Here is a 26,524-nt window from a genome sequence, read left to right as displayed (position 1 = left end):
AAGCGAAGACACCTGAGAGTGTCCTAGTACTGGCTGCTTCAATCGAGTACACGAGAGGACACAGGCTCCATTCGGAGATTGTAGAATGTGTAGGGTGTCACCCAGCCTACAGCTCAGTAGATGTCTGTTAGCGAGGCGCCATGCACTAGAGCCCAAGCGGAAGCCACACTCCGGTGGAGTGGGCTGTCACACCAAGGGGGCATGGTCGACCTCCTTGCTGGTTGCCAAGCAATGGCATCCACATCCCGTGAGACAACCTATGCTTGGAGAAGCCTTTCCCTTCAGCTTCCCACCATAACAAAGAGCTGGTCTGAGGTCCTGAAACACTGCGTTCTGTCTACGTAGGCAGGAGCGCGTACTGAACAGAGCAGTGCCAAGGCTGGGTCTGCCTCCTCCAAGGGCCGCGCTTGCAGGTTCACCACCTGGGTGGAAACCTTGGGCACATATCCAGGCCGGGGTCTCAGGATCCCATGAGAGAAACCCGGCCCGAATTCCAGGCACGCTTCTGCAACGGAAAATGTGTGCAGGTCCCCTACCCTCTTGATGGAGGCCAATGCAAGCAGGAGCGCTGTCTTAATTGACAGGAACTTAAGCTCGACTGATTGCAGAGGCTCAAGGGGAGCACTCTGCAGGGAGTTAGAACCACTGAGAGGTCCCAAGAGGAAACAAGAGGAGGGCGAGGAGGATTCAGTCTCCTCGCTCCTCTCAGGAATCTGACGATCAGGTCGTGCTTTCCCACGGACTTACCATCAACTGATTTGTGATGTACGGCGGTAGCGGCAACTTCCACTTACAGGGTGGAGGTTGACAGCCTTTGCTCCGACCCGTCTTGAAGGAAGGAAAGCATGACACTGATCGGGTATTTCCTGGGGTCTTCTCAGTGAGAAGAGCACCAGTTGACGAAGAGGTTCCACTTCAACGTGTAGGCATGTCAGTGGACGATGCTCTAGCGGAAGTGATGGTAGCCACCACCGGTGGTGGTAGGGTACTCAAACCTGCCTCTTCCCATCCAGGAGCCACACGTGGAGGTTCCAAGATCGGGACAAGGGTGCCATAAGGTGCCCCATCTCTGAGAAAGGAGGTCCTTCCTCAGAGGAATTGGCCAGGGAGGTGCTGTCGCGAGTAGAAAGTTTGAAGAACCAGGTCCGGGTGGGCCAATAAGGTGCAACCAATATGATCTGCTCCTCATCCTCCCTGACCTTGCACAGGGTCTGTGCAAGACGGCTCACTGGGAGGGAACGCATACTTGTGGAGGCCCCGCGGCCAGCTGTGCGCCAGTGCCGAGCGTGCCCTTGGTCAGAGAGTAAAACAGGGCGCAATGGGACGAGTTGTGTGAGGCAAACAGGACTACCTGTGCGTCCCCGAACTGGTCCCAAACCAGCTGAACTGACTGGGGATGGAGTCGCCATTATCCAGGGAGGGGCTGAAGCCGTGGGAGCTGGTAGGCTGCACAGTTCAGGGCCCCAGGAAAATAATGGCTCGAAGCGAACTCAGATGCTTCTGACTCCATAAGAGGAGGTGGCGGAGTGAGTTGCGACATACTGCGGGAGCGTAGACCACCTTGACGGAAGATGTACGCTATTGACGCGGTATTGTCTGAGCGGACTAGTACGTGTTGACCTTTGAGCAACGCAAGAGAGCGGTGCAGAGCAAGGCGTACTGCCAGCAACTCGAGGCAATACACATGCTAAGGGCACTACGGTCCTGTCCAGGAGCCAGCGGCAGTGTGTCCATTGCCCATGGCGCCCCAGCCCGTGGTGGAGGCATGTGTTGAGACAACAACATGCCCGGAAGCTCGTTCCAGGGGCACTAGCCCATAGAATACTGAGGTTCGACCACGGGTTGAAGGTCTGACGGCAGGTCGGAGTAACTGGTACTCGGAGCGTGCCGTGTTGCCATGCCCACCTCGGGACTCGGTCGCGAAGCCAAAGCTGAAGCGGTCTAATATGAGCAAACCGAGCGGCGATGTTGCGGCTGCGGATGCCATATGCCCCAGGAGCCTCTGAAATTACTTCAGTGGAACCGCACTCTTGCGCTTGATTTGTCTCAGGCAAGTCAGCAGTGGCTGAGTGGAGAAGGCGACCGAGTCGATACCGAGAAAAGAGGTCCTCTGCCGGAGCACTAGGTCCCTGTGTTCGCAAACCTGGTCTCAAGAGTGAAGCCTGGGATTCCTCCCTGCAACCTACTCCACATCGCAGCACGGTGAAGGCTGCTGCTGGGGCCGGGCAGGAGGGACGAGGTCGCAGAAGGGCACCCTCGGCGGCGAGCAGGCTGAGGATTCTGAGCCGACGACTATGGAGGCAGCAGCAGGCCGTCGGGGCAGAATGTTTTATAGCCTCAGTCTGCTTCTTGGCGGCCGAGAACTGTTGGGCAGAGTCCTCGACCGCGCTGCTGAAGAGGCCAACCTGGGATATCGCGATTTGAGGAAGCGGGTTCGCTCAGCCTCACGCATATCAACCAGGTTAAGCCAGAGAAGTCTAACCACGCATGTGGACATCACCTGACCCAGGGAGCGTGCCGTCACCTTCGTTGCTCAGAGCGAGGTCGGTGGCGGCATGCAGCTCTTGGATGAGCCCTGAATTAGCTCTACCCTCGTGCATGTCATTGAGCACCCTGAAGGATGGCAATAGCATGCAGTGAGGCAGCAGCTTGCCCCGCAGCTCTATAGGTCTTTGCCACCGAAGTAGACAAAAAACCTACAGGCATTGGATGGGGTGTTTAGGCTCGCCACGCCAAGTAGAGGTGTAACCATAGAACACTCCACGGGGGGAACCCCAGTGTACCCTTGTCTGCGGCCTCTGCGTGGGCATAGAAGGTGGAAGAGGCCGCTGAGCAGTCGCGAAAAGTCAAAGGAGACTCCCACGGTCTCATGGACGTCCGTAAAGAAAGGAATTTAGGCGGAGTAGAGGCGGCACGCACCCGAAGGCGGCAGCACAGCCGAATCCTCATCTCCAGAGGACTCCAGCCTGCCTTGTGATGCAGCGATAGACATGATTTAATCTGCCGGTGCACCAAATGAGATGCTGGGCCAGCCGACGTCCACTGAACGGGACTGGTCAGCGATCTCATCCGGAAACCGCACGGGTTGCAATGTGAGAGAGGTGTGTGGACCGAGGAGAAATCGTCGTTTTTTTTCCACATCAACTGCCTCTGGTCACCCTGGCCACAGCCAAAGTATTTCCTCGTGTAGAGAAAATAGATTGGGGTGTGGATGAGGGGACTCTCACTCTAATGAGGTCATTGAGTCTCGACCGCGACATTGCGATGGTCATGTTCCCGCAATGAAAACATGACGCATCTATGAACGCTGCCCGAGCGCAATCTATTTTTAGCCCACACACGCCAAGCAGCGTTCACGCCCAACAGCAGAATCAACAAGACTACCACACCCAGAAGTGCACGGGCATTTCCAATGCATCTATAAAAAGACGTGCCACGTGCAAGCTCTTTTTGTCAGAGGGAAAACTCTGCAGATGCTGAAGCAACCAGGGAGAAAAACACGACTGGCAAACCACTGCATAGATCAGCAGGCAATGTGAAACTCGCTGGGAATCGCGGTCACATCAAACCCTGGAGAGAAGCTCGTCTCGAAGAGTGAAGAGAAATGATCTCAGAATGGTTTGTGGAGTGAAGAATACTCTTGGCTCCAAAGCGAAAACATATCTGCATGCTGCCGGCGTCCTCCTTTTATACCCACGAGGTGGGGCGGAGTTGTGTCATGCAAATTCTGCAAACCCATGGCATTTCTTTGCTATTGGCTCGTTTTGTATTCTCAAAGTTGATAGGCTTTCTAAGCGAAACCTCATTCGTTGTCACGACGGCACTATTGGTGACAACAAAAAGGAACTATCATTTTTAACATCTTCGAAATCAATATTTTGATCGCTGACAGTTTCTTCACCAGATAAACCATCAAGTGACAGTAATATTTAATTGTTTTCAGTACTTGCTCTGTAGTAAATCGCTGAGCCATTTCAAGTTTTGCTGATGATACTTCCTATTTTGTTTTCTGCCTGCGGTAACTGAGAAATGTCACTTCATCGTAGTGTATCAGACATTGCCACCCTGGGGAATAAAGGTGAATTGCACTTATTCAGTCATCAAAGATTCAATTATTGTTGTGCAGAAAAAATATACTTACACTGTTACACACCTCAGGTCATTATAATTTTTACAAAATATGAATGGGAAAACAATCAATTCATTATAAACAATATAACAAGAACAAATTTAAATGATAAAAAATGGCTGAGGAATAATAAGTTTGATGTCTAACTTTAACTAAAAAAATTAATTAGGAGGAGAAATGACGTACCGATCACTAAAGACGCGAGGAATGCGTTTAAGGACATAGTAGTTAAAGACACTTAATATAAAATGTGACCCAATTTTGTGTAAAAATATCTTGTAAGTTAGTAATCAAGTTACTTCAAGTTATTTCATCACACTGGAAATGTGAAGGTGAGTGCATTCCATTGTGGGATCAAATCTTTTTGCAGTGTTTTGTTCTTTTATTTTAAAGCAAATATAGGCCACCCAGGTATCAGAAGATGTGCATACTGAACACAATATACCCTGCTTCAAAATTTCGGGGTGGTAAGATTTATACATGTTTTTGAAAGAAATCTATGTATTTATTTAATCAAAAAACAGTAATAGTTTTAGTATAGTAAGAGAGAAATAGTATCCTACAATTTAATATAAATATATATATATATATATATATATATTACTCCTGTGATTGTAAAGCTGAATTTCCAGCAGCCATTCCTTCTCATTTCAACTTATCTCATTATTTTCAGCAACACTTTACAATATATTTTTTATAACGTTTATTAACCTTTGTTAATATTAACAAAAATATTCATGTTAGTTCACAGTGCAATAGCTAATGTTAACAAATACAACTTCTGATCTTAAAAATGTATTAGTAAATGTTGAGATTAACATTGACTATGATTCATAAATGCCATAGAATTATTATTGTTTTGATAGTTCATGTTACCTATTGTTGTTTACTAATGTTAACAAATGAAACCTTATTGTAAAGTGTTGGCTTATTTTCAGTGTTGATGTGCTGCTTAATATATTTGTGGAAACCATGATACATTTTTTCCAAGATTCTTTGATGAATAAATGTAAAAAGAACATTTATTTGAAATAGAAATATTTTGTGGTCTTTACTCATGTTTGATAAATTCCTTCCTGAATAAAAGCTTTTTTTTTGTGAAGAAAAAAAATGTACTAACCTCAAACTACTGAATGATATTATACTGATAAAACAGTAGTATAATGAGTTAGTAAAGTAATATTCCAAACACAACCCATTTTGCAGTTTTAAGGCTGATAAAACCTTTCTGCAGAGATTATTTCCATTTCTGGACTCCAAATATTAACCAATAATTACAGACAGGCGTGAACTAGGTTTGAACTGAACTTTGCTGGTCTGAGCAACCGGACTGAAGTGAAGATCAAATAATATTAAATCTTTAAAAACATTACAGAAAAACTCTGAAAATAAAAACTACCTCAACACATTAGATTACGAACAGCTGCCAAATATATAATTGTTGATGAAAGACTGCACCAGAATGCTTTATAACTGATTTAGGTTACACATAAGCAACATATCTTAAAAATACAATACATAATACAAAAATAAACGTAAAAATAAAATCAGAAATGTTTAACAAAAAAAAAAAAAGACTTAAAATAGCATGTATGTTCTGTTGTTGTGGATAGGTACATGTTATGGCAAAAAGACAAAGAGAATAACAACAGCATTTCATTGCAATGTGGAATATGAAAAAAAAAGATCCACTGATCAGAGATCAGTTATTATATATCAAAATCTTTGCCCAAAATATAAGGGAATCACCACAATTAGCCTCTGATCAGTGCAGATGGCACTAGAATAACCTGTAAAGTCTAGCATAGATGAAGAAATCCAATATATTACAATATAAGCACACTTACAAGTTTAAAAAACGATTTTCTGATAATGGGCCATCAAATGCTCATTGAAAATCATGTAGAACATTTCATTTACTTTACACTTTTTCAAATGTTATCATTACAGGTTTCAAAGGATCTGCTATTTTCTGTTAACAAATGTGACTGAGTTTCTCCTTAATTTTGTAACAAAAGAACACTGCTTAAAAAAAGTAGATGAAACATAACAGAGGGGCATATATATATATATATATATATATATATATATATATATATATATATATATATATAAATATGAGTTTATGTACTAGTAACGGAAGCAGTTAAACAACAGAAGAGGGCATGGCTGATTTAATCTCAATCATTAAAGACCCATGCTGCAATAGTGAAAAACCCCATCCCTCTTTAATCATGCTCGCAAGCAGCGCCATCAAGGACTGGTGCATTGTGGGAAAGTCTTTCAAATAGGAACCTCAGAGTGACAGGAGCAGGTCTCAGAAGCAGCACCCTGGGCTGTTTTCATGATAAACCCACACAAACATTCATTCCCTGTCACAGCTGTAGAAAGGTGCTCTTTATGGTTCACAACGCTCCTTAAGTAGGGCAACATGTTGATAACGAAACTGTACCCTGCATGTCGTTTTTTCTTGTCTCCGAAAAACCGAATCTCTTTCTTCTGAAGAGAAAAGGGAAATAAAAAGTTTACACGTACAAACTTACAATGTATTACTGATAACTGGATTTTTACAGAAGATAATATTTAAAAAAAGAAATAAAAAATGAAAAAAGACAGATGCTGTGCAGGTGCCTGTGGTATGTTCAGAGTCTCTGTCTCTAGAGGCACCAGAAGAGATCCGTTCAGCACGTATGCGTGACGACAATTATTCAGATTTGTGACAGTAAAGGTCCTTAAGCGCTTTGAGCTCCTCAATGAGTGTTTTGTTCTGATTCTCCAACACGGCCACTCTGTTTTCCAGACATTTAACATACTCTTTCTTTTTCCTGCGGCACTCCCGTGCTGCCTCCCTGTGGTGGAAACATATCATTACAGTCAGGCGATTATAGGACACCAAATTAGTCCCGCAAACTAAAAATGCAATATTCAAAACCATTAAGTTGAGGTTCTAAGGAAGACCACAGTATACGGGTTTTTATAGTAAAAGTCAAGTCACAGGATTAAAATATCTATTAACAATCATGACAAAATAAAAATCTGGCATTTTAATCAGGCATGTTTAGCATGAGGGCATGAGCTAAGAAAAAAGAAAGGAAAACCTGTTTTTTTTCTCTCCCTTATTTAATATGACTACAATAACATTATTATTAAAAACATATTTTTATTGTGATTTTTTATTAAATGAAATCAAATAAGAAATATATTACTACAAGGGTTAAAGCAAAAAAAAAATTTTTTTTAATTTTTTCCACAGCCTGTCACACACCCAGTTTAAGAACAGTTTTTTCTTCTTGTAATTAGGAGTATAGTGAGCACATGCATTAGCTTCACAAATGAAATACTCAAATACTTTAAAGAAAGGACATTTTGAACTTAATTACTATTATTTACGCACTTTCGAAATTTACGAAATTTAATTGTTTTCAATCCAATGCTTTTACAAGACTCTTTGTGATGTTAAAGTTATGCAAATGGTTAATTCTTTGTATGACTACAAGTTTTTATTTCTCAAATAATAAAAGCTAACAGAGCTGTTGCCGCAAAGTGAGCTAATATCACAAACTATATATAATATAACTGTTTTTAACCTAGCCATTATACCCTGGAGATTATAATAAATAAATTCAGTTTTAAACTGAGCATTATAATAAGAAATTATAATGCATGTTCTAACTCAAGCTGATAACACTGAACAGAAGAGGGAGACTAATAGCACCAGCATCATTTATGGTAGGGATGGGCATTTCAAGCGAAAATTATATTTGATGATCACTGGGAATTATTAGAAAATCGCACCCCTCCCCCATAGGCTCACCGGTACAAAATTCACATTAAATGTTTCTGTACTGTAGGCCTTATACATGTTGTAGCATTTAAAGAAAACACATTTTTCATATGTATGTTTAAATAATATAATGTTATTTTTTTTATTTCATCTATGTTGATAATATTAAAAGTGAACGGCATGAGTAAGATAGGATCATTAGATGCGCAGTATATCGGGAGACATGGATTGGGTCAGACATGATTTTGACCACTTCATTAAATTTTGTTTTGTATATAGCCTTTCTTTAAAGTGAATTTTGTTTTGTATAAATAGTATCTTAATTTATGCAATTAATTATTTTCAGTTTAACGCGTTAAAAAGCTTTATGCGTGGCTTGAGCGAGGAATAGGCATATATTCCGCCCCCCAGTCGTATATATTTAAATGGCCCCTATTATGGATTTTTGAAAAAAACCTTTTCATGTGTAACAAAGTGAATGAAAGCATCCAAAGTTTTAAATCTGAAAGTGCACCGTATATAAATTTATTGTCTTTCAAAAGTAAGAGTCGACTCTGAGTCAATTAAATGAATCGTTTTTCAATATTGCATATTGTCCGCCCACGTATTGATCGCGCAGACACCAGGGAAACTTTAACCTCAAACCGGTTGGTTTGCATCATGTCGAGAAGATGCTGTGCTCTATAATGTGAAGGTAAAGCCAGTTTTTTTTCACTGCCCAGGGACGAGCATGTGAAGAATCAGTGGTTCAAATTCATCTTTACCACGATATCACAGCAGTATAATCCTAAAATTTTGCTATGCTCCCTTTATTTTACTGACGACTGCTTCTCAATTCTTGGAGTTCAATGCAGGATTCACAAACCGCTTGCTCTTGAAAGATGGTGTTCAAAATACTTAGTTTTGAGTTTTATATTGTGGCTAACTCATGTTATCACTGTCTTACTGAAATACTTCTGCTAATCAGGTGTGGGCCACTATTACAGGGAACTACACTGCGACCAAAATGGTCGCATATGCGACCTTTTGAAATGCCATTGCGACCCTAATTTTTAATGGGTCGCAAATGTATCAATGATTATTTTTGTACCTACTTTATTACTTAGGCAATATGCAATGATTTACTATGAGCATTTATTAAAACAGAAATGTGTATTTTAAGGATATGTTTTATAACGTGCTCTGAGCATTCAACACATCAAGTTGGCTTAAGCCCCGCGACCCCCCTGCGCCCTCCCGGAATGGTATAGGCGTAGCCTAACGTTGATTTAAAAAAAGAAAACCTCTCGTTAAGACACGCGCAGCAAACGCATATATATATATATATATATATATATATATATATATATATATATATATATATATATTAGGGCTGTCAGTTAAACGCGTTATTAACGGCGTTAACGCAAACCCATTTTAACGGCGTTAAATTTTTTATCGCGCGATTAACGGTCTTTTTGGCCTAGCAAACTTTTTAGTTTTTTTTCACATGCTTTTGCAATAGGACGCGGCATGGACGTTTTGAAAGCGCAAGCGGATCTAGCTAGACCGGAAACAAAACAACAGGCACGCCGCACACACTTGTTTGGGCTTGCGAGCCGGATGCGCGAGCGCGAATCTTTCTGCTCGCGCGTGGAATATAATGTGCCGAGCACGAATCTCTCTGCTCGAGTCGCGCGCTCTCAGATACACGCTGCTCTTGTAAGAATTTTCTCTGGGCTCGCTCAGACAATATGTGCCTGCACTTAAAACGTGTTCAGTGCAATCGCGAATCTCTCCTCCTCCCCAGCTAACAATTTTAGGTTATAAGAACGTTTTCATAACGTTCCCATTAAGTTATAAAAACGTTATTTCTGAATGTTATAGGAACGTTCAAAACGTCCAGTTTTGAGTGGATGACGAGCGCGAGACACCGAAATGGATGCCAATAAGATTCTGAATGGAACGTTTACTTTTAAAAAGTTGCCAAATGGTTCCATTGACGAGACCAAAGTGATCTGTGTGTTTTGTCGTTGTGAACTGAGCTATCATCATCGCAGCACGTCCAGTCTGAAATACCACTTGATGATGGCCAAACACACACACACACACACACACACAGCTGATGCGAATTCTCCGCCCCCTCGTCAATATCAGGACCTCGTCAGTATTTCTTTCACCCTTTTATTGATGGACAGTGTTACATTGTGTGAGAGATTATTTGCTCCAAGTAAGAATGTTTTAGTGTGAAATTGAACACAATATATGCCAATGTTGTTTTCAATAAAAAAACATTTGCACAAAGCAAGCCGTTCCACTTTTCCATGTTGATAAGAGCATTAAAATGAGAAAAAATAATGGGACAAAAAGAAATCAAGAGACATTTAGAATAGATAAAAATGTGCGATTAAATGCGATTAATCGCGAGTTAACTATGACATTAATGCGATTAATCGCGATTAAATATTTTAATCGTTTGACAGCACTAATATATATATATATATCTCAACATAGCCTACAATCTGCACGTGTTGAAATGAAGCGGAAAAATTGACTCATTTTTTAAGAAGGGAAGTTCAAGTGTAACAGAACCATCACTTGATGTCCAGCCCTGTGAGTGAGAATGATGAGGCTGAGAAGGATTCGTCAGGAAAAGCACGCGCGGAAAAAACAATACGGACATATGAATTTCGACACCAGGGTCTCGAAGAATACCAGTGGTTAAGGTACCAAGACGGAGGAATGCACTGTGTGTACTGCAAATTCTGTGGGACTTCAATTGCAGGACTGTCCAAATTTGTAACTGCGTCAAAACAATTCAAACACGAATCATTGAAGCTTCACAATGACAGTATGAAGCACGCAAATTATTATTATATTATTTTATGGATAATAATATTATTTTATTTATTTTATTTTTCCTTAAAGTTCAGGAGTCTGCCCATCTGTGCCAACCATAGCATGTTGAAATCCAAAAGAAATTGATTTTGCACTTTATTGTGTACTGTATTTTCTATTGCAGTAAATCTATCCCAACCAATTTTAAAGAAAACGAAGACATGTGGTTTAAAAGATGGCAAGTAAAATAAAAAGCACAATATCCAGAGCGGCTTACTATAAATAATTTGTGCGACCAAATCATGTTTTGAGCAAGTAACTGAAAAAGTTAGTAGCGCAAGTGGCACCAGTGGAAAAGGTTAGTGTAGTTCCCTGAATTACCTAAAAACTCTTTCTATTAATGCAGATTGTCTGTCCTTCTCACTACTTTGAGGAAATATTTGTTTTACCAACGTTTATGTTACGTTCAGATCATTCACTCTAGAGCTCGGCTAATGTACATTGCATACATGCACTGTTATTGATACAGTTTCCACATATTCACCGCAATATATTAGAAAAATACTCTGCAAATAAATTAGTACAAGTAAAAAACATGTACTTGTTAATACTGATGAATTACAGTGGCAACATCTTATAATGTACCTCAAACTGAGTAGCGTATCACTGAGAAACATCCTGCTTTAGTCGTCCTTGCGATGGAGGTTCGGGTTGAATAAGTGTTTCATCATCGGACTTGCACTCGCATTAATATGGTCAGATCGACGTCATTGTTCGTTACTGTGTTTAGTTTACAGTGTAGGAAGAAGCCTCAGAACAAGCAGAGCTGACATTGCTATGGCAATGGGCGTTTTTGTTCCTGATGCGCTGTACACGGTAGGCAAATCACAACAGACTCGCTGTCTGGCCAATAGGAACAGAGTAGGTCGCGGAAAGGAGGGATTTAGAGAGATTGATTCAACGTGACGACTCATTTGAGAATCATTGAATATGTGATGATGTGCAAATGTATATTATGAGGAAATTAAACAGTTTTTTTTAACCTTTGATGAGTCTAAACATGTTGTAGGAGACTCCACCACAACATTAGGAAACTTTAAAATAGCATAATAGGGGCCCTTTAAGTAATTAAATTCATATAAATGTGCGATTAGTCGATTAATGGCTTACATGAACAACTACTAGTTGACTAGAAAAACACAGGCTACCTGTTTGATTGTATCAGTGGTATCAGACAATTATTTACAGTCCAAAATGAGCATGAGCATTACTTGTGCAGATAAGTTTTAACTGTACCTGTTCTTCATAAGCCGAACCTCCCGCTTGCGCGTGACCTCCTCAGTTCCTCCCTGGCTAGGCATTGCAGGAGACGAGGCCATGACCACACCTGGAGCAATGGTGCTAGCTGCGGTGCGGATCTGATATGCCTGAACGTCTCCTGAGGCCGCTGAAAAACACAAGCAGCACAGATTTATGGTTTGACAAGGAGATGTTTAGATGCCAAGTGTGGCTGGCGTCCTGGGCATAGATTAAGCCTATAGCCTGAGAAACTAGACCAAGCACACTTACTCTTCTCTCTGTTGCCTTCTTTTATTCAAGGTTATATGTACTTACTAAAACTGAAATGTCTTCTTTTTTTTTTTTTTGTGCAAAATCTCACCTTGCACGACCACTTGATTGCTGGGCACAAGTATCTGCTGCCCGTCGCTGGTCTGTGCATACTGCAGGATGGTGGTGCCCTGCTGAGCGCCTGCTGCGTTCGTCATGGTCAGGGTTTGTAGCCCTTGAACTCCATCTGTTCCGTTGTTGGCTAACTGGATCGCTCCACCCTGAGTTATAGCAACTGGGAGAAAACAAATGGCATGAGGTTGATATAAATGCAACAAGCATATTCATGAAGTTATCTGAAATATTGACAACCTTTGCATTTTGATTTGTATTTAGCAGACTCAAACAGTGTCAAGTTACTATTTAAAAAGCTGGAAAATAATAGTAGTAGTGTATTTGTACTAGAGAAGCAAACAACTTACTGTACTGCCCACTACTTGTCTGGTAGATGGGCGTTGGCATGGTAACGGTTGTTATGGCTGGAGTGGAATCCTCCTCTGATTTCTCTTCTTCTATCCGTGGGACCGCTGGAGCATCGGATGAAAGGTCGTTCAGGATCTTTCTGCATTTCAAAATATCAAATCATGCTTGTGAACAATGAATTGCGAATAAACTAGCCACTTTGGAGAGTTGAATTTTATATTCAATTAAATAAATATATGCGCTGCAGGCTTCAGAGTGAAGCGCAACGCTTGCACGTTTTTACATGCTTACATACAACAACGATGAGCGGCGACAGTGAAGGATGAGAGAGGAACTGACCTGGACTGTTTATGCAGTGTTTTATATTTTATTTATATGTTTATATGAGGCAGTCATCCATGAGGTGCTGTCGCTTTACTTTCATTTTGTTGTTTGTTTATTCTATAATTAAAGATTCCAAACAGTTGATGGACCCCATTGACTACCATAGTATTTTTTTTTCCCTACTATGGAAGTCAATGGGGTCCATCAACTGTCTGGTTACCGAAATTCTTAAAAATATCTTCTTTTTGTGTTTAGCAGAAGAAACAACTTGAGGGTGAGTAAATGAAGAAAAACTTTGAATTTTTAAGTGAACTATTCCTTTAAACCTTGTTACAACATGTTGATTATGTTTATATTATATATTTTAACAGTGTTGTTCAATAAAACCAAATGATTACTTGCTTTTTAAATGTTATTTGACAATTATTATTGCCTCATTGTTATTTATGCATTTTAAGTAATTTATAGGTCTCAATTAGGTAATTTACCAGTTAGGTCTATTTTTATTACCATTTTTGTAATAGGGTCAATTCTTATTTCATGGAGACTTTAAGGTCAGGATGGAATGGAAGTTGTGGTAGTCTATTCTTCCCTATTGTGACGTATATCAGAGTGAAACGGCTTCTCAAACGAGAAAAAAGTTTAGGGAGGAACTTGATTTTGAATTGATTGGATCATTGGTTTGTTGTAGTTGTCTATTGCTGTGAGTGACAGCTTGTCCTGCCCTCGCACAAGTGCATAAAAGAATAGAAGTCACTGCAAGAAGGAGGGAAAGTTTCTTTGACATGAATCACCTTTGAGATGAAACTACAAATACATTCAAGTACCTGTATGATGGCCGTCTAGACAGGATCTCTCTCCTTTTCTGGCAATCTGTCACACTGTCCACTGACTCCTGAGAATCATCACTCTCAGCGATGGTTGAAATCTAAAAAAGAGACAAAACAGGAACCCATTATATACTGAAGACCCTTCATCCCCTACAAAAGTTATTTCTAAACTATCAAGTCTTCTAGATTAACAAACAATAGAGCATAAATATTGAATTAAGGTTATTTAATCCTATGAGCTACCTGCCATACAATATTGAGTATGCAAGTACAGCTCACACCAGAGGTCACGTTAGACTTTCTCAATTGTCCATCATTTTGACGTACAGAGTCGTAAAATTTCAGTACCATTCATTTTCATTTTCATATTTTATTGAAAATACGACTTTTAATAGCTTTTGTTTTCATTTACATCTTCAATTTTAATCATGAACTTACAGGATAAACATAAGCTCAAGATTATGCATTTAGGAAGAGAACAGATGAACAGAGACTGTGCGAAGCAGATTTGAGATTTGTTTATTCCCTGCAGTGACAATGGTGCCTGAACCAATGGTGCCTGAAAAGGCCAATATGAACAATGCAATAAAATAAAAGTACAAAAAACGAACTGAACTAAACTCAATCAACACTCTGCCTTAACTCAAATCTTCCTCCAGGTCCACATCGACTTAACCCTTTTCCCTTTTTTCTTTCACACATGACAGTAAGGGTTAAACTGAATGCTCGTCAGTGCGCGCAATTAAACGCATCTAGGGAGACCAATGCAGAATTGTCATTAGATTTTGCGTATTTGCCTTGGACAGACAACTTCTTTTTAATTTTGTCCTGGAGGCTGAACCCATGCTCCATGTTGCCAGATTGGATGGACAATTTCCAGCCCAAAAGCTCTCCAAATCCCACCCAAAACATATACTGCCAAAAGAATGCGATAGAATTCTACTGTCATGACAAAAAAGGTTTATAAGGACCATTTACTTTTTAAAAATTCATAAATTTCTCTGCCAGGAGAACAATACAACAGGAAAACGGATCAAAACATGGTAAATATAGTAAAAAAAAAAAAAAAAAAAAGCAAATATGACAAAAATGTTTCTAACCAAACAGGTAGAAACTATTAAAAGTATGTCAAAAAGCAATTAACATATTATAACCCTCGAACACACCATAAAAGCAGGAAAGGCTGCTCAAAAAATTTATGACAATAATAATAATGCGTTTACCTTTGTGTTGCGCTTTAACTTAAAACAGAAACTGTTGAAAAGACTTGAACGTCTTTCTTGAAGTACACATAGTAGCACATAACACAGAACTTTGCGAGGTCAAAACCGATTAATCGTTGATTCAATCCTCCTCAATCAGCAGACTCTGCTGTGTGGTTGTGAGTTTAGTAACGTCATGAGGACTGATTGGATAGAGGACATGCACATTTGAGTTTTGTTTGTTAAATATTAACCAACTAGCCTATACAATTTAAATGTTTTCAAAACCGCCAAACTGACACCAAACCCGGCCACATTTTGTCCAACTGCCAAACCAATTTTTACCCGCACAATCATATTCAAATCCAGCCAATCTGGCAGCACTTCCTGCACACTGCTATCACACTGGAGTGCACTCTCCCCCAACTGGTCACATTTACATATAGATCACCCTCAGTGTAATCTGTCAAAATGACGGACGACCTTCAGATTTTTCCGTTACTGCTAAAAAAAATTTCAATCAATGACGGAAAATGTTTGCGACCTCTGGCTCACACAGAATTATGCAATGAGATTTTTGTATGGTTCTCTCTTAAATTAACCATCTTTTCAGGCTTACTTGTACAGTTTGCACCTGTGGGGATTGTATGACGGAGGGCTGGGCTGCCTGGATGACCCCGTGAACTTGCACTGTTTGCCCATTGGGCAGCTGAACTAAGGTCACTGTGGGTCCAGTAGCTGATGCCTGTGCTGCAGCCATGGAAACCTGCATCAGGAAGGTACAACAGGGTGAGACACAGAGACTAAACTAAGCTAGAACTGAATTGAATTACAATATCAACCCAAATCTACAAGCATAATCAATCTAACTATTCAATTATTATCAGCCTTGCCATGCTAGCAAATGTGTTTCCAAAAGCTTCGAAAACATGCAATACTAGAAACTCACCTGAGCCAAAGTGGCCAGCTGCTGACCTTCTGTCTCTGAGATTGCAGTGTCGCCGCCCTGCTGGACATCTGCTCCTGCCTCCATGGTCATTTAGATAGCCTGGAGATGCAATTCAAAATATTTTATTTTGATAAATATACCATACAGGATACCACAGATACACAATTTACTATGAATATACAGGGCAGGTCATCAAAATCCCATGAAAAGGCTATGTTTATCGATGTAAATGTGAAATCAGAAAGGGTGTGACCACAAAATCTGCCCAGAGACTGGGTTTGTCGGTTTCATTTTGAGTATTAATTTGTATTAATTTTTTGTAGCCTGAAGGGTTGTCTTATAAAATAGACATATTCATAGGTATTAAATGCAATAAATTGAATAAATTAATAATGTATAATATAACACTATACAATATATTTAAACAAATAATTTATTTGACATTCTAAAAGGATGAAATGTTTGCATTTATATCTAATCCAAATTTAATTTCAGATGACAAAAATACTATGACATTACATAATGTGAAGAATAGATTATAATATAAATAGAAACAAATGTAGCAACCAAGCTTTAACACATGAATGAAATCATGCATAATAAAAATTAACGAAATACACTTTGAAGGATTCCATGACTGTTTTGTAATGAGTAATAATGTTGAAAATTAGTCTTTAATCATTGTGCTCAACAAACCAAGTTGACTCCATTTGCCGCCTTTTTTTTACTTCCGTATACAGCTGTCAGTCATATTCTCGCTTATGTTTTTAAGGATTTATGATTATAGCAAAATAAAGAAAAAAGGTGCAAGCGAAATCATTTCATTTTTTTTTCGTGAGCGTAACCAACTTATATTTAAAATAAAACATTGCAATACATATAAGTGCTTGCATTTTTAGGCGTGTTTCGACTTGTAAAACAGTGTTCCAGGTTGAATGAATTAGGTATGCAACACAAAAGTCTGTTTTATGGTGTAATTTGAAGGAAATAATACTCAAGATGAATACATTTTCTCTCATTTTATTTACCAATTCAATCCACAATTTATTACATAAGATAATTGTTTTTGTGGTACAGAAAGACCTTTGCATGGGCTAGAATGCAGTAACGTTAAAGATTTTTCAGTTAACACGGGACGCTTCGACTAGCAGTACTCTAAAAACCAATGCTGGAATCAAGAAAAAAAACATTCCATGTGCTGTATTTCCATCAAAATGTGCCATGGACGAGCGATCGCATTCATAACACTAACCATTCCTTATCCTTTCCATAAACACACGTACTTCGTAGAACCACCGCGCTTTTCCTCCTTCGACTGCCTGACTGACTCATTGTCTGCAAGCAAGTCTGAGCTATTGAGAAACATGCCCACCGCCGCCATGATCTCTTTGTTACACACGGATCGAGCATTGCGACATGTCCACTAAAACAGCAAGTGCATTATCTCTTTCCCCCACGAATGCGTCTCTTCTTACCCGACACAGACTCGCCTCGTCACTCCCAGGCCTCCGGAGCTCCACTTTTATTTAGTCCGACACGTAAGAGACCGCGTCAGGCTACACCTCCGTCGCGTCACCGAGGACAACAACACAGAGATCGAGGGGGACGAAATACAGCCCTAATTCACCATCGACGAGATCCGAGGTGTAGACGGAACATAACGAACGGCGTACGGAGATATACGAACAGCTAACGAACAGAGTCGGATTCACACGAGCATGCGTCAAATCCTTGCGCGTCACTATGAGTGGCTGCGCATGCGTCAAATCCTTGCGCTATGAGTGGCTGCGCATGCGTCAAAACCGCGCGCTATGATTGGCTGCCCTTAGTCGTAATAAACATAAAATCTGTTCAAATCATAGAGTGGTTCAAATGTCCTAGAACATTCTTTCTTTTACTGTCTATGACTAGAACATGGGGTTTCAGTCTTTCAAGAACCATCTTCATTATCCTCATGCGAGGAACTCAATTTAAACGGCAGATATATCTATTTTAACGTAGAATAGTATAATACTATTCATATGAATATTTGTCAAATATTATTTGGAAAACATTTCGTTTCTATCAAGCTACATTATTAAGTTGTTTTCCTACTCACTATAATATTTTACTGTTATTTATTTATTTTAATATATTTTTATTTTAAACATGAATAATTTGTATTCTTACTTTATAGAAATCTAATTCAATTTATATAATTTATTTCAATATAATTTTATTTTTATGATTAATTAAAGCATACATTATCAATGTCAATGTATTGATTTATACATTGACAAAATCAAGGTATTGATATATTTTAATCAAACTTTTCGTTATTTATTTATATGCTTGTTTATTTGTCTATGTATTATTCTAATCGTATATTCATTATTTCTATCTAATTGTATTTCTCTTTTTTTAACACTGTTTTCCTCTACACATTTCCATGGACCACCTTGTGGACCGCAGTCTGAAAACCCCTGGCCTGCCCTTACTAAGTTCCAAAAGGAAAAGGATCCCGTATTAAGGAGACCTCTATGATTGCAGCACAAGATCTGTGGGCGGTGCTTTCCAAGATAATGTTAGATTGGATGACTTGAATGCAACGTCACGGCAATGTCCACCAATCAAAATTAAATAATCTCTGCAGAAGAGCACAAATTTTCCGCCTACTTGCCAAGAACCAGGAAATAGTCATGATATTTTGATAGGTGACTCTCAGTCGATATTAGTCACTGTGAAATACTTACTTTTCTATTAGTTTCGTGGCCGACGGAGTTTTTCGCAGTTATGGCATCGTTGTTCAAGAAAAAGACCGTCGATGGTAAGTTTTTTTGCTGCTGCTCCAAAGGGTTGTTTGTTTGTGAAAGCCGCCCAGCAACACTCACACGTCAATCATCGGTTGGTTTCGTTACTGAGTGTAAATTGTTTAATACATTTAACCTGATTTGGGGTCTTTGGGGGCATGTCCAAAGTGCTATATAACATAGAAGTGTCTTTTATTCTAAAATGTGTTTGTGGGAGCTGCCACTGAAAACATTTGAAAATGCTATTGATCTGACTTGAGTCTGCTCATACTTAACAGTATCGGGTTAAAGATGGTCGAAACGAATAGTTAATGAAATCACTGGGCCTCTACTGTATCGTTAATGGTTCTAAAATGGCTTGTTGAAAGGAGTAAGCTACCTTTAAGTATGTATTTGTTATAAGTGACTCAAGAATTTCAGAATTAATAATTTAAATGGGAATGATAACTATATCTCCTATCATTCTACAGATGTTATTAAAGAACAGAACAAAGAGCTGCGGGGAACGCAGAGACAGATTACAAGAGACCGGACAGCACTGGAAAGACAGGAAAAACAACTGGTGAGAATCCCCACCCATCAATGTGACGTGAATATGATGCCAAAAGTTCCCTTTTCTCCGCACTGAGGTGTATGATATCACGAGGTTATTTCATTAATGTAACAGAGGGCCTTAGTGTGTCAATAGATTATGACTAACAGCTCTTGATTCTATTTCAACTCGAGATACGGGCTGTTTGTGCCATTGCCGGTGTAACTTTTAAGAAGTTGCTGGTGGAATCTTTTATACTTTTATTATAGCTCCCCATGATAAATCAATGGCTATATTTTAAAACCAGTGTAAACATAAAAAAAAAAAACAGTAGCTGTGGTTGCCAAAAATTCCCCGTAAAAAACCTCTGTTACATTGTTTCAGGTATTACAGAAGGGTATATTGGTGCCTGTATATTTTGTAACTTATAACGGTATAATTAATTTAGTAATATAATATACCAATCTACTTGAACTACCAGAATCTGATTTCCTTTTCACCTTTAAAAGTACTACTGATAGACATTATAATAAATAATACATGTGGTAAATATAAATCCACATGTGGAATTGAGTTCATCGAAAGTGGTTGTGGCCTTAAAACATGGCCTATACCCATATATAGACAGGTTCATACACACACAAAAAAAACACCATCAGGGCAACACTAAAATAATGCAATAAAGTTTTTTTACATTCACATTTTTACAGGTTTTTGTTTTGTTTTTTGTAAGAATTCGTCATTTTTTTCTGTGGCTTCTTACACAAATGTACAAAGTATCTGCATTTTATGTATTAAAGGTGTTCTACAAAAAACATTATTATTATTATTATTATTCTTTATCTGATTATTATTCTGTCACCTCTAAGCCTTATTCTAGCTTAACTGAGGAGTGTAATGCAATTATAATGCCATCCATCCCTAACTGTTTCCTACTATTTGTTTTCATCACAGGAGATGGAAATCAAGAAAATGGCTAAAACAGGGAACAGAGAGGCCTGTACAGTTTTAGCCAAGCAGCTTGTGCAAGTGAGGAAACAGAAAACGCGTACGTATGCTGTCAGCTCTAAGGTCACCTCCATGTCCACACAAACCAAGCTTATGAACTCCCAGATGAAGATGGCTGGTGCCATGGCCACAACCACCAAAGTAAGATCCTCGTGATAACTTTTATAAAAGTCTGTTCTAAACCCCATGAATTTTATCTTCAATTGATTAAGACCAGAGATGCCCAAACTAGGGCCAAAGTTGGCCCGTGGTAAGGGGAGGGGAGGGGAGGAGAGGGGGGGGGGGGGGGGGGGGGGTGATACCTTCGACACAGATCGTCATTTCTAATTTGACATAACATTTTTGTTTGTTTTATTGTTGAACTACAACAGAGTAAACTGAAATTAAATGTTTAAATTAAAAGTAAATGAACTAGATTTTCTGCCTGTAAATGCGCAATTCAAGGTGCAGCACTAGGTGCTTTGCGACACTTGACGTCAATTAACGTCAACAAATTAAATGCAATAATGGAGAAATCAAGGCGGCACACAGAAAAGAGAAATGAATAAATAAACTTCATAGCAACTTTAATGTGATACAGTTGCATTAATGATGCAAAATTTACTTTTGGCCCACGACCCTCAATCAAGTTTGATTTTTGGCCCTTCATAGGAAAAATTTTGGGCACCCCTGATTTAGACAATTCAGATCCAGTCTGACTTCACATTTAAGTAAATAGGGCTCCTCATTTTGTGTTCCTAAAACCCAAAGAGTTGGCATTTTAGAGCCATGGCTTCCCTCTGGAATTTCAAATGGGTTTTTTGAATTATGGCTTTGGATTTATACGTAAAATAAGGATTTTGGTAAACATTACTGGAAGCAACGTTGCTATTTTATTCAATTAAGTCTCTTTAATGTGAAAGAATATTAAAGTAATAATAACCTTGTTTTACACAAATGGAAAACCACTATTCAAAACCCCCATTATAAATTCCCAAGGGAACTCATGGCTTGAAAATGCTAATTTGCTTCCAGCTAGGGCTGCAAATTGATGTTGTACACGACTTAACAACTCTATTAACCAATGTAGGTAAATTGTTTTGGTTTTATTAGTATTTGGGCCTACATGTTGGTTTATAAATGCAGAACTGGCACAGTGTTGATACACAGCCACCATCCTTTGCATAATTGCATAAGTAGCCTAAAGTGCAAATTTTAAAATGGACATGAATCAAAGAGTGACTCAGTTGTTTGTGTCTCTGCCTCTCTCAAAACAACTTACAGACAATGCAAGCTGTCAACAAAAAGATGGATCCACAGAAGACCATGCAGACCCTGCAGAACTTCCAGAAAGAAACAGCAAAGATGGACATGACAGAAGAGATGAGTAAGATGTGTTTTCATTTGTTTGTTTATTGTTATTGGTGTTGTTTTTGTGAGTGGGTTTTGAAAAATAATGTTATAGAATTTTTTTCAGGAAGGATTGATTGTAATGCATGATTTTTTTTAGACCTTGTTTCTGTGTTTGTGTCTGTTTACAGTGAATGACACTCTGGATGAGATCTTTGATGATTCTGATGATGAGGAAGAATCTCACGACATTGTGAGTCAGGTGTTGGACGAAATTGGAATTGAGATCTCAGGAAAGGTAAGAACTAAAATATTATACGGGCATCAGTCAAATCATGTTGAGGCACTTGATTCAATCAACTGTCTTATTACTGTTGTGCATTAGTGAAATCCATTTGTGTCCATTAGGGTTGCATAATATATTGGATTTAAAAAAAACTTTAATGATTATTCGTATATGTTTTATATGCAACAGCCAAGCAGCAATGATGCTAGTGTTACACAGAGAATTTATAACTGAATTTACAAATGTTGTTTTCATTCAAACAAGGTAAAAACGAGGAAGCGCCTTGGTTGTGTGGTAGTATTTTGGCTTTACGTTTGATGACCACGCTCAGTCAGAAGTAGTTATAATAAAACCTGTAGACCACAGACTGAATAGGTTTGTCATACTTCTCTGAATAGCAACTGTCTAAGCATGGCAGACTATAGAAAAGACTGCAAGCATTGTTATAGCTCTTCCCCTCTTCCCAGACAGCACTAAAACAGCACTTTATTGGTTCAAGTTTGATCCATTTAAGCTTTAGGCCTGCTTTTTTATTTATTTTTTTACATTAATATGTAACTATATATCAATAATTGAACCCTACACATTAAGCCTTTTTTAGGTTTTGCATTTGACTTAGTAATCCTGAATCAGACTTTATGCAGAATGTCACTTAGTACAAGATTTGCTGTTCAATCTGATGTACGTTTTCGTTAACTAGAAAGAACAGAAGATATTTATCTTTAAACAAGAGCTATCAAATAATCCAACAAGTTTATCAACATGTTTTTCATTTGTATCAGGCAGCCCTAATAATCATGTAACTATAAAATCCCTATTTACAAATGCCAGTAGAGAATTTTGACCACATCACAGTGAGTTTCATTTGATAATAATTGCGTACAAGTATTCTTCGTTTAAAAGTTCTTCAAGATAAGTTTTTCATGTAAAATTACCCTGTTGTGTATGCATAGATTTGCTATATTTCCTCTTAAATTTGCTAGAAAAAATAAGAAAAAAACACACACCCATATGTCCAAGGCATTCCGCACACATCACCTGTACATCCATTCGTCACTCTTTCAAAAAGTATCTTACGTCCTGTCTGCACTCTTGCCTGAGAGCCCATGCAGCAAGATCTTTGAGTAAACATATTTGCTGTAATATCCCGATTATCACTATTGAAGTCTATGACATCTATGACACTTCTGCTTCTCTGAACTCCAGAAATGTGAAAAGTGCCCATAAACACCTTTCATATAAGCCTAGACTACATGTGAGCAGCTACATTTTTACTCTGAAATACTTTAGTAATGTTGTCATGATACCAAAATTTAAGTAGATGGTACCAATGCCAGTTATATTTCACAGATCTTGGTCTCACGTTCAGTATCATAGCAAAAAATATTTAACTATTATGTATTTAATTTAACTAAGAAATGTAAATGTTGTCTATTTGGATGCATCTGTTTTATAATTTACTTAGAATAGAAATGCCCAACCAGGGACAGGAGTTGAAAAGCATTCCGCTGACATAAACCACAATTTCAATAAACAAAACAAACTATCCAGGGATGAAATGTTTTCTGTGTTGACACAAATCTTGTGCAATGTCCTAAACTGCTGGGATAATCACACAACAATGCGTGCCGTAGCATACACGTGCGACTCGCGAACTAATGACTCCTTTAAACTGATTCCTGAATGGTTAAAACAACTGATCTGTCCAACACTGAACTCACGAGACGTCTGAATCGGTGTATAACAAATCGGTAACACTTTACAATAAAGTTCAATTTATTAAACTCTAGTTAACTACATTAGTTAACATTAACTATTAATAAACTGCATTTCTACAGCCATTATTAATCTTTGTCAATGTTAATTTAATCATTAATAGTAGCCTTATTGAAATCAAAAGATGTCTTTGTTAACATTAGTTATCCTAATGCACTGTGAAGTAACATGAACAAACAATGAACAGCTTTTTTTTTATAAACTAAGATTGACAAAGATTAATAAATACAGTAACAAATGTATTGCTCATGGTTCATGTTAGTTAGCCTAATGCATTAACTAATGTTAACAAATCAAACCACATTTACTCAGAACACCTCTTAAAATGAAAATGTAAGTTTGCTCACCCCATTTATTTTTAGTAAGAGTGGTTAGGAAGATTTAACCTTAATAAACTACAGTATTTTCAGATTATTTATATGACAATGTGAAGAATGTGTATTGCTCTGAGATGTACAATTTCGCAGTTTTGAAATGTACTTTTTTCGTTAGCAAAATAGAGCAAAAACAATATTCTGAGTCTAAAATTGAAGTCTCCTAATTTTTAACTTCTTGTTTTTTTAACTAAAATCAATATCACATTTCCAAATGTGCTGATATTCAGGAAAACTGCACCTCTTGCTCATGTGGTAATGCTTATAAATATTAAAAACAAGAGTAATTTTTTTTGCACCATATCATGGATTTTGGGGATATTTTTTTAAATTAATTTTGGATGGCATATTTGCCCCAAGCCCCCGTTAATTTCCGGCCCTGGTGTGTGTTGCGAGGAACAGAACGCGTGAAACATTGCAAAGGCCGCTACTGATCTCTACATGAGAGGTAATATCCGAAAAAGCATAATAGGGGCACTTTAAGTGTGAACTTATTAATGAATCATAATGTCTGTGTGTAAGAGTTAGCACATTTTATTTTAGAAACTGAGAGCCATAGAGAATTATTAAATATTGTTTTTCTGTACCCTACGGCCTATGCAGTGAAGTGTCATGATTATTGAGTTTTTGATTGCAGCAGCACTATCCATCACATTGTTTTTTGATCCATAATGGATTTTTTTGTTTCCCCTGCAGATGGCTCATGCCCCTTCAGCTGGCCGAAAGCAACCAAGCGCCGCCACATCCAAAGCAGATGGGATATCAGATGCGGAGATTGAGAGACAGCTCAAAGCCCTTGGAGTGGACTAGTGCTCATGCACACACGCACACAAACACCTGATTATTGCCTGGCAACAGGAGGCAACAACACACTCTGCTCAGATTCACAGACACACATTTGAATACACCCATGCCGAATACAAATGTGTACATACACACGGATGCTAATAAATGGAAAGACTAAAAGCTTACATTCACAGTCACAGACCTGCCTACTCTTGGATAACCGGGCCACAAATGGCAAATGCAATTTTTTTTTTTAAATATTATTATTTATGACAGTTACAATGACACTATCAAGGTTGTTTAGCATTCTTTCGGGGGTTCTGCTGTTTCATCCGGCATTGGAAGGACAAAAATTTTAAAAAAGTTTCAATACACGTGTTGTAAATGAATACTTATACAAGACAACGCCTTTGAGAATAAGGCAATTGCATTTCCCTGATATCTACAGCTTCAGTCTCTTTGATCGATAACTCCGGAATATAACTCTCGCATTGGTGTAAACAAGTTTGACAGGAGAACTCTACCTCTGTAAACAGAAGAAGTGACAGAGCTGGCTCTTTAGTCTCACTGTGTTTTGTCTTGTCCTCACTTTACCTTGGTGTTCTCCCGGTGCATGGCAGAACATGAAGTGTGAGTCATATCTTTAATTCCCTGTTCTCACCTTTACTCCGTTTATACATTGGAAAGATTGAGTTTGTCTTCTAGGTTCAAATCTTGCTTGGGTATTTTGAGTGCTCATATTTTATTCAGCTGCTTTTCAGGGGCGATGCCAAATCATAAGAAGTTTGTACCAGTTGACCACATTATTTTTCCTCCTGTGGTCTGAAGATGGTTGTTCTCCTTGATTTCTCATGTATCTGAGGTCTCAGGTTGACGGTGTGTGTGGTTTTCTCTTGCAGTGGTACAGGTGTATTGATCGAATCAGTTATTCTGAAGGTTCCTGTTACCTGTCAATTTAAGTCAGGGTGTGACCAAAGTAAGGGTTGTTATTTTGAGTCGCACATGAAAGCGACATACTGGGCTTGATCTTTGATTGTGAATAGAACTGTTTTTAGTAGACGAAGGTTATGCACTGCAATATATAGTAAGGATGTAAATAATGTAGCATGACAGGTTAATTAGTTAATTAGATTTTGTTTAATCAACAGTGAGTTTTTTTTTTAAATATGGGTGATGACTTATCTTTCTTAAAATTTGTTCACAGACAGATATTAAGGGGATTATATACCCTATTTATTTAACCATAAATAAAATTTGTAATAATAAGTGACTTGTTTGTGTTTTGATTCTATAGATAAGTGGGAAGTTGTTTGTTTAAATAGCCATTTACCACTAGAGGGCAGAGCCAAAACATGCTTAAATATTTACAATCATTACCCATTTATAAGAAAGCTGCACTGCTGTTCAAAAGTTTGGGTCATGTAAAATATATATTTTGGAAAGAAATTATTACTTTTATTCAGCAAGGATGCATCAAATTGGTCAAAAGTGACAGTAAATAAATGTATAATGTTACAAAAAGATATTTCAATTAAATGCTGTTCTTTTTTAACTTTTTATTAATCAAAGAATCCTAAA

The 26,524-nt window shown here is 38.5% G+C and overlaps 2 protein-coding genes across 4 annotated transcripts; one reads left to right on the top strand and one right to left on the bottom strand.

Moving 5' to 3' along the window:
- Positions 1–5,421: 5,421 nt before the first annotated feature.
- creb1a (cAMP responsive element binding protein 1a) lies at positions 5,422–17,790 on the bottom strand. Of its 3 annotated transcripts, none has more exons than XM_077246699.1 (8): positions 17,319–17,790; positions 16,067–16,165; positions 15,737–15,883; positions 13,913–14,013; positions 12,761–12,900; positions 12,391–12,573; positions 12,027–12,177; positions 5,422–6,978 (listed from the first exon to the last, which is right to left on the bottom strand). In XM_077246699.1, the coding sequence occupies exons 2-8, from the start codon at positions 16,154–16,156 to the stop codon at positions 6,834–6,836; spliced, it is 957 nt and encodes a 318-aa protein (XP_077102814.1). In that variant the 5' UTR covers positions 16,157–16,165; positions 17,319–17,790; the 3' UTR covers positions 5,422–6,833. The 3 variants fall into 3 exon arrangements, with proteins under 3 accessions (XP_077102814.1, XP_077102815.1, XP_077102816.1); XM_077246700.1 differs by having other exon boundaries at positions 17,542–17,790; XM_077246701.1 differs by having other exon boundaries at positions 15,752–15,883; positions 17,542–17,789.
- An 865-nt stretch (positions 17,791–18,655) lies between these two features.
- chmp2bb (charged multivesicular body protein 2Bb) lies at positions 18,656–26,212 on the top strand. The gene is made up of 6 exons (XM_077246698.1): positions 18,656–18,872; positions 19,326–19,417; positions 20,342–20,536; positions 21,659–21,761; positions 21,916–22,022; positions 24,857–26,212. The coding sequence occupies exons 1-6, from the start codon at positions 18,839–18,841 to the stop codon at positions 24,968–24,970; spliced, it is 645 nt and encodes a 214-aa protein (XP_077102813.1). The 5' UTR covers positions 18,656–18,838; the 3' UTR covers positions 24,971–26,212.
- The last annotated feature ends 312 nt before the right edge of the window (positions 26,213–26,524 follow it).

The sequence above is a fragment of the Siphateles boraxobius genome, unplaced genomic scaffold, assembly GCF_051911475.1.
Source record: "Siphateles boraxobius isolate OS27281-9 unplaced genomic scaffold, OSU_SipBor_1 29, whole genome shotgun sequence".
In the NCBI taxonomy this organism is placed as follows: Eukaryota; Metazoa; Chordata; class Actinopteri; order Cypriniformes; family Leuciscidae; genus Siphateles; species Siphateles boraxobius.
Note: the sequence above shows the minus strand (reverse complement) of the source record. Positions and strands in the feature narration are given on the sequence as shown.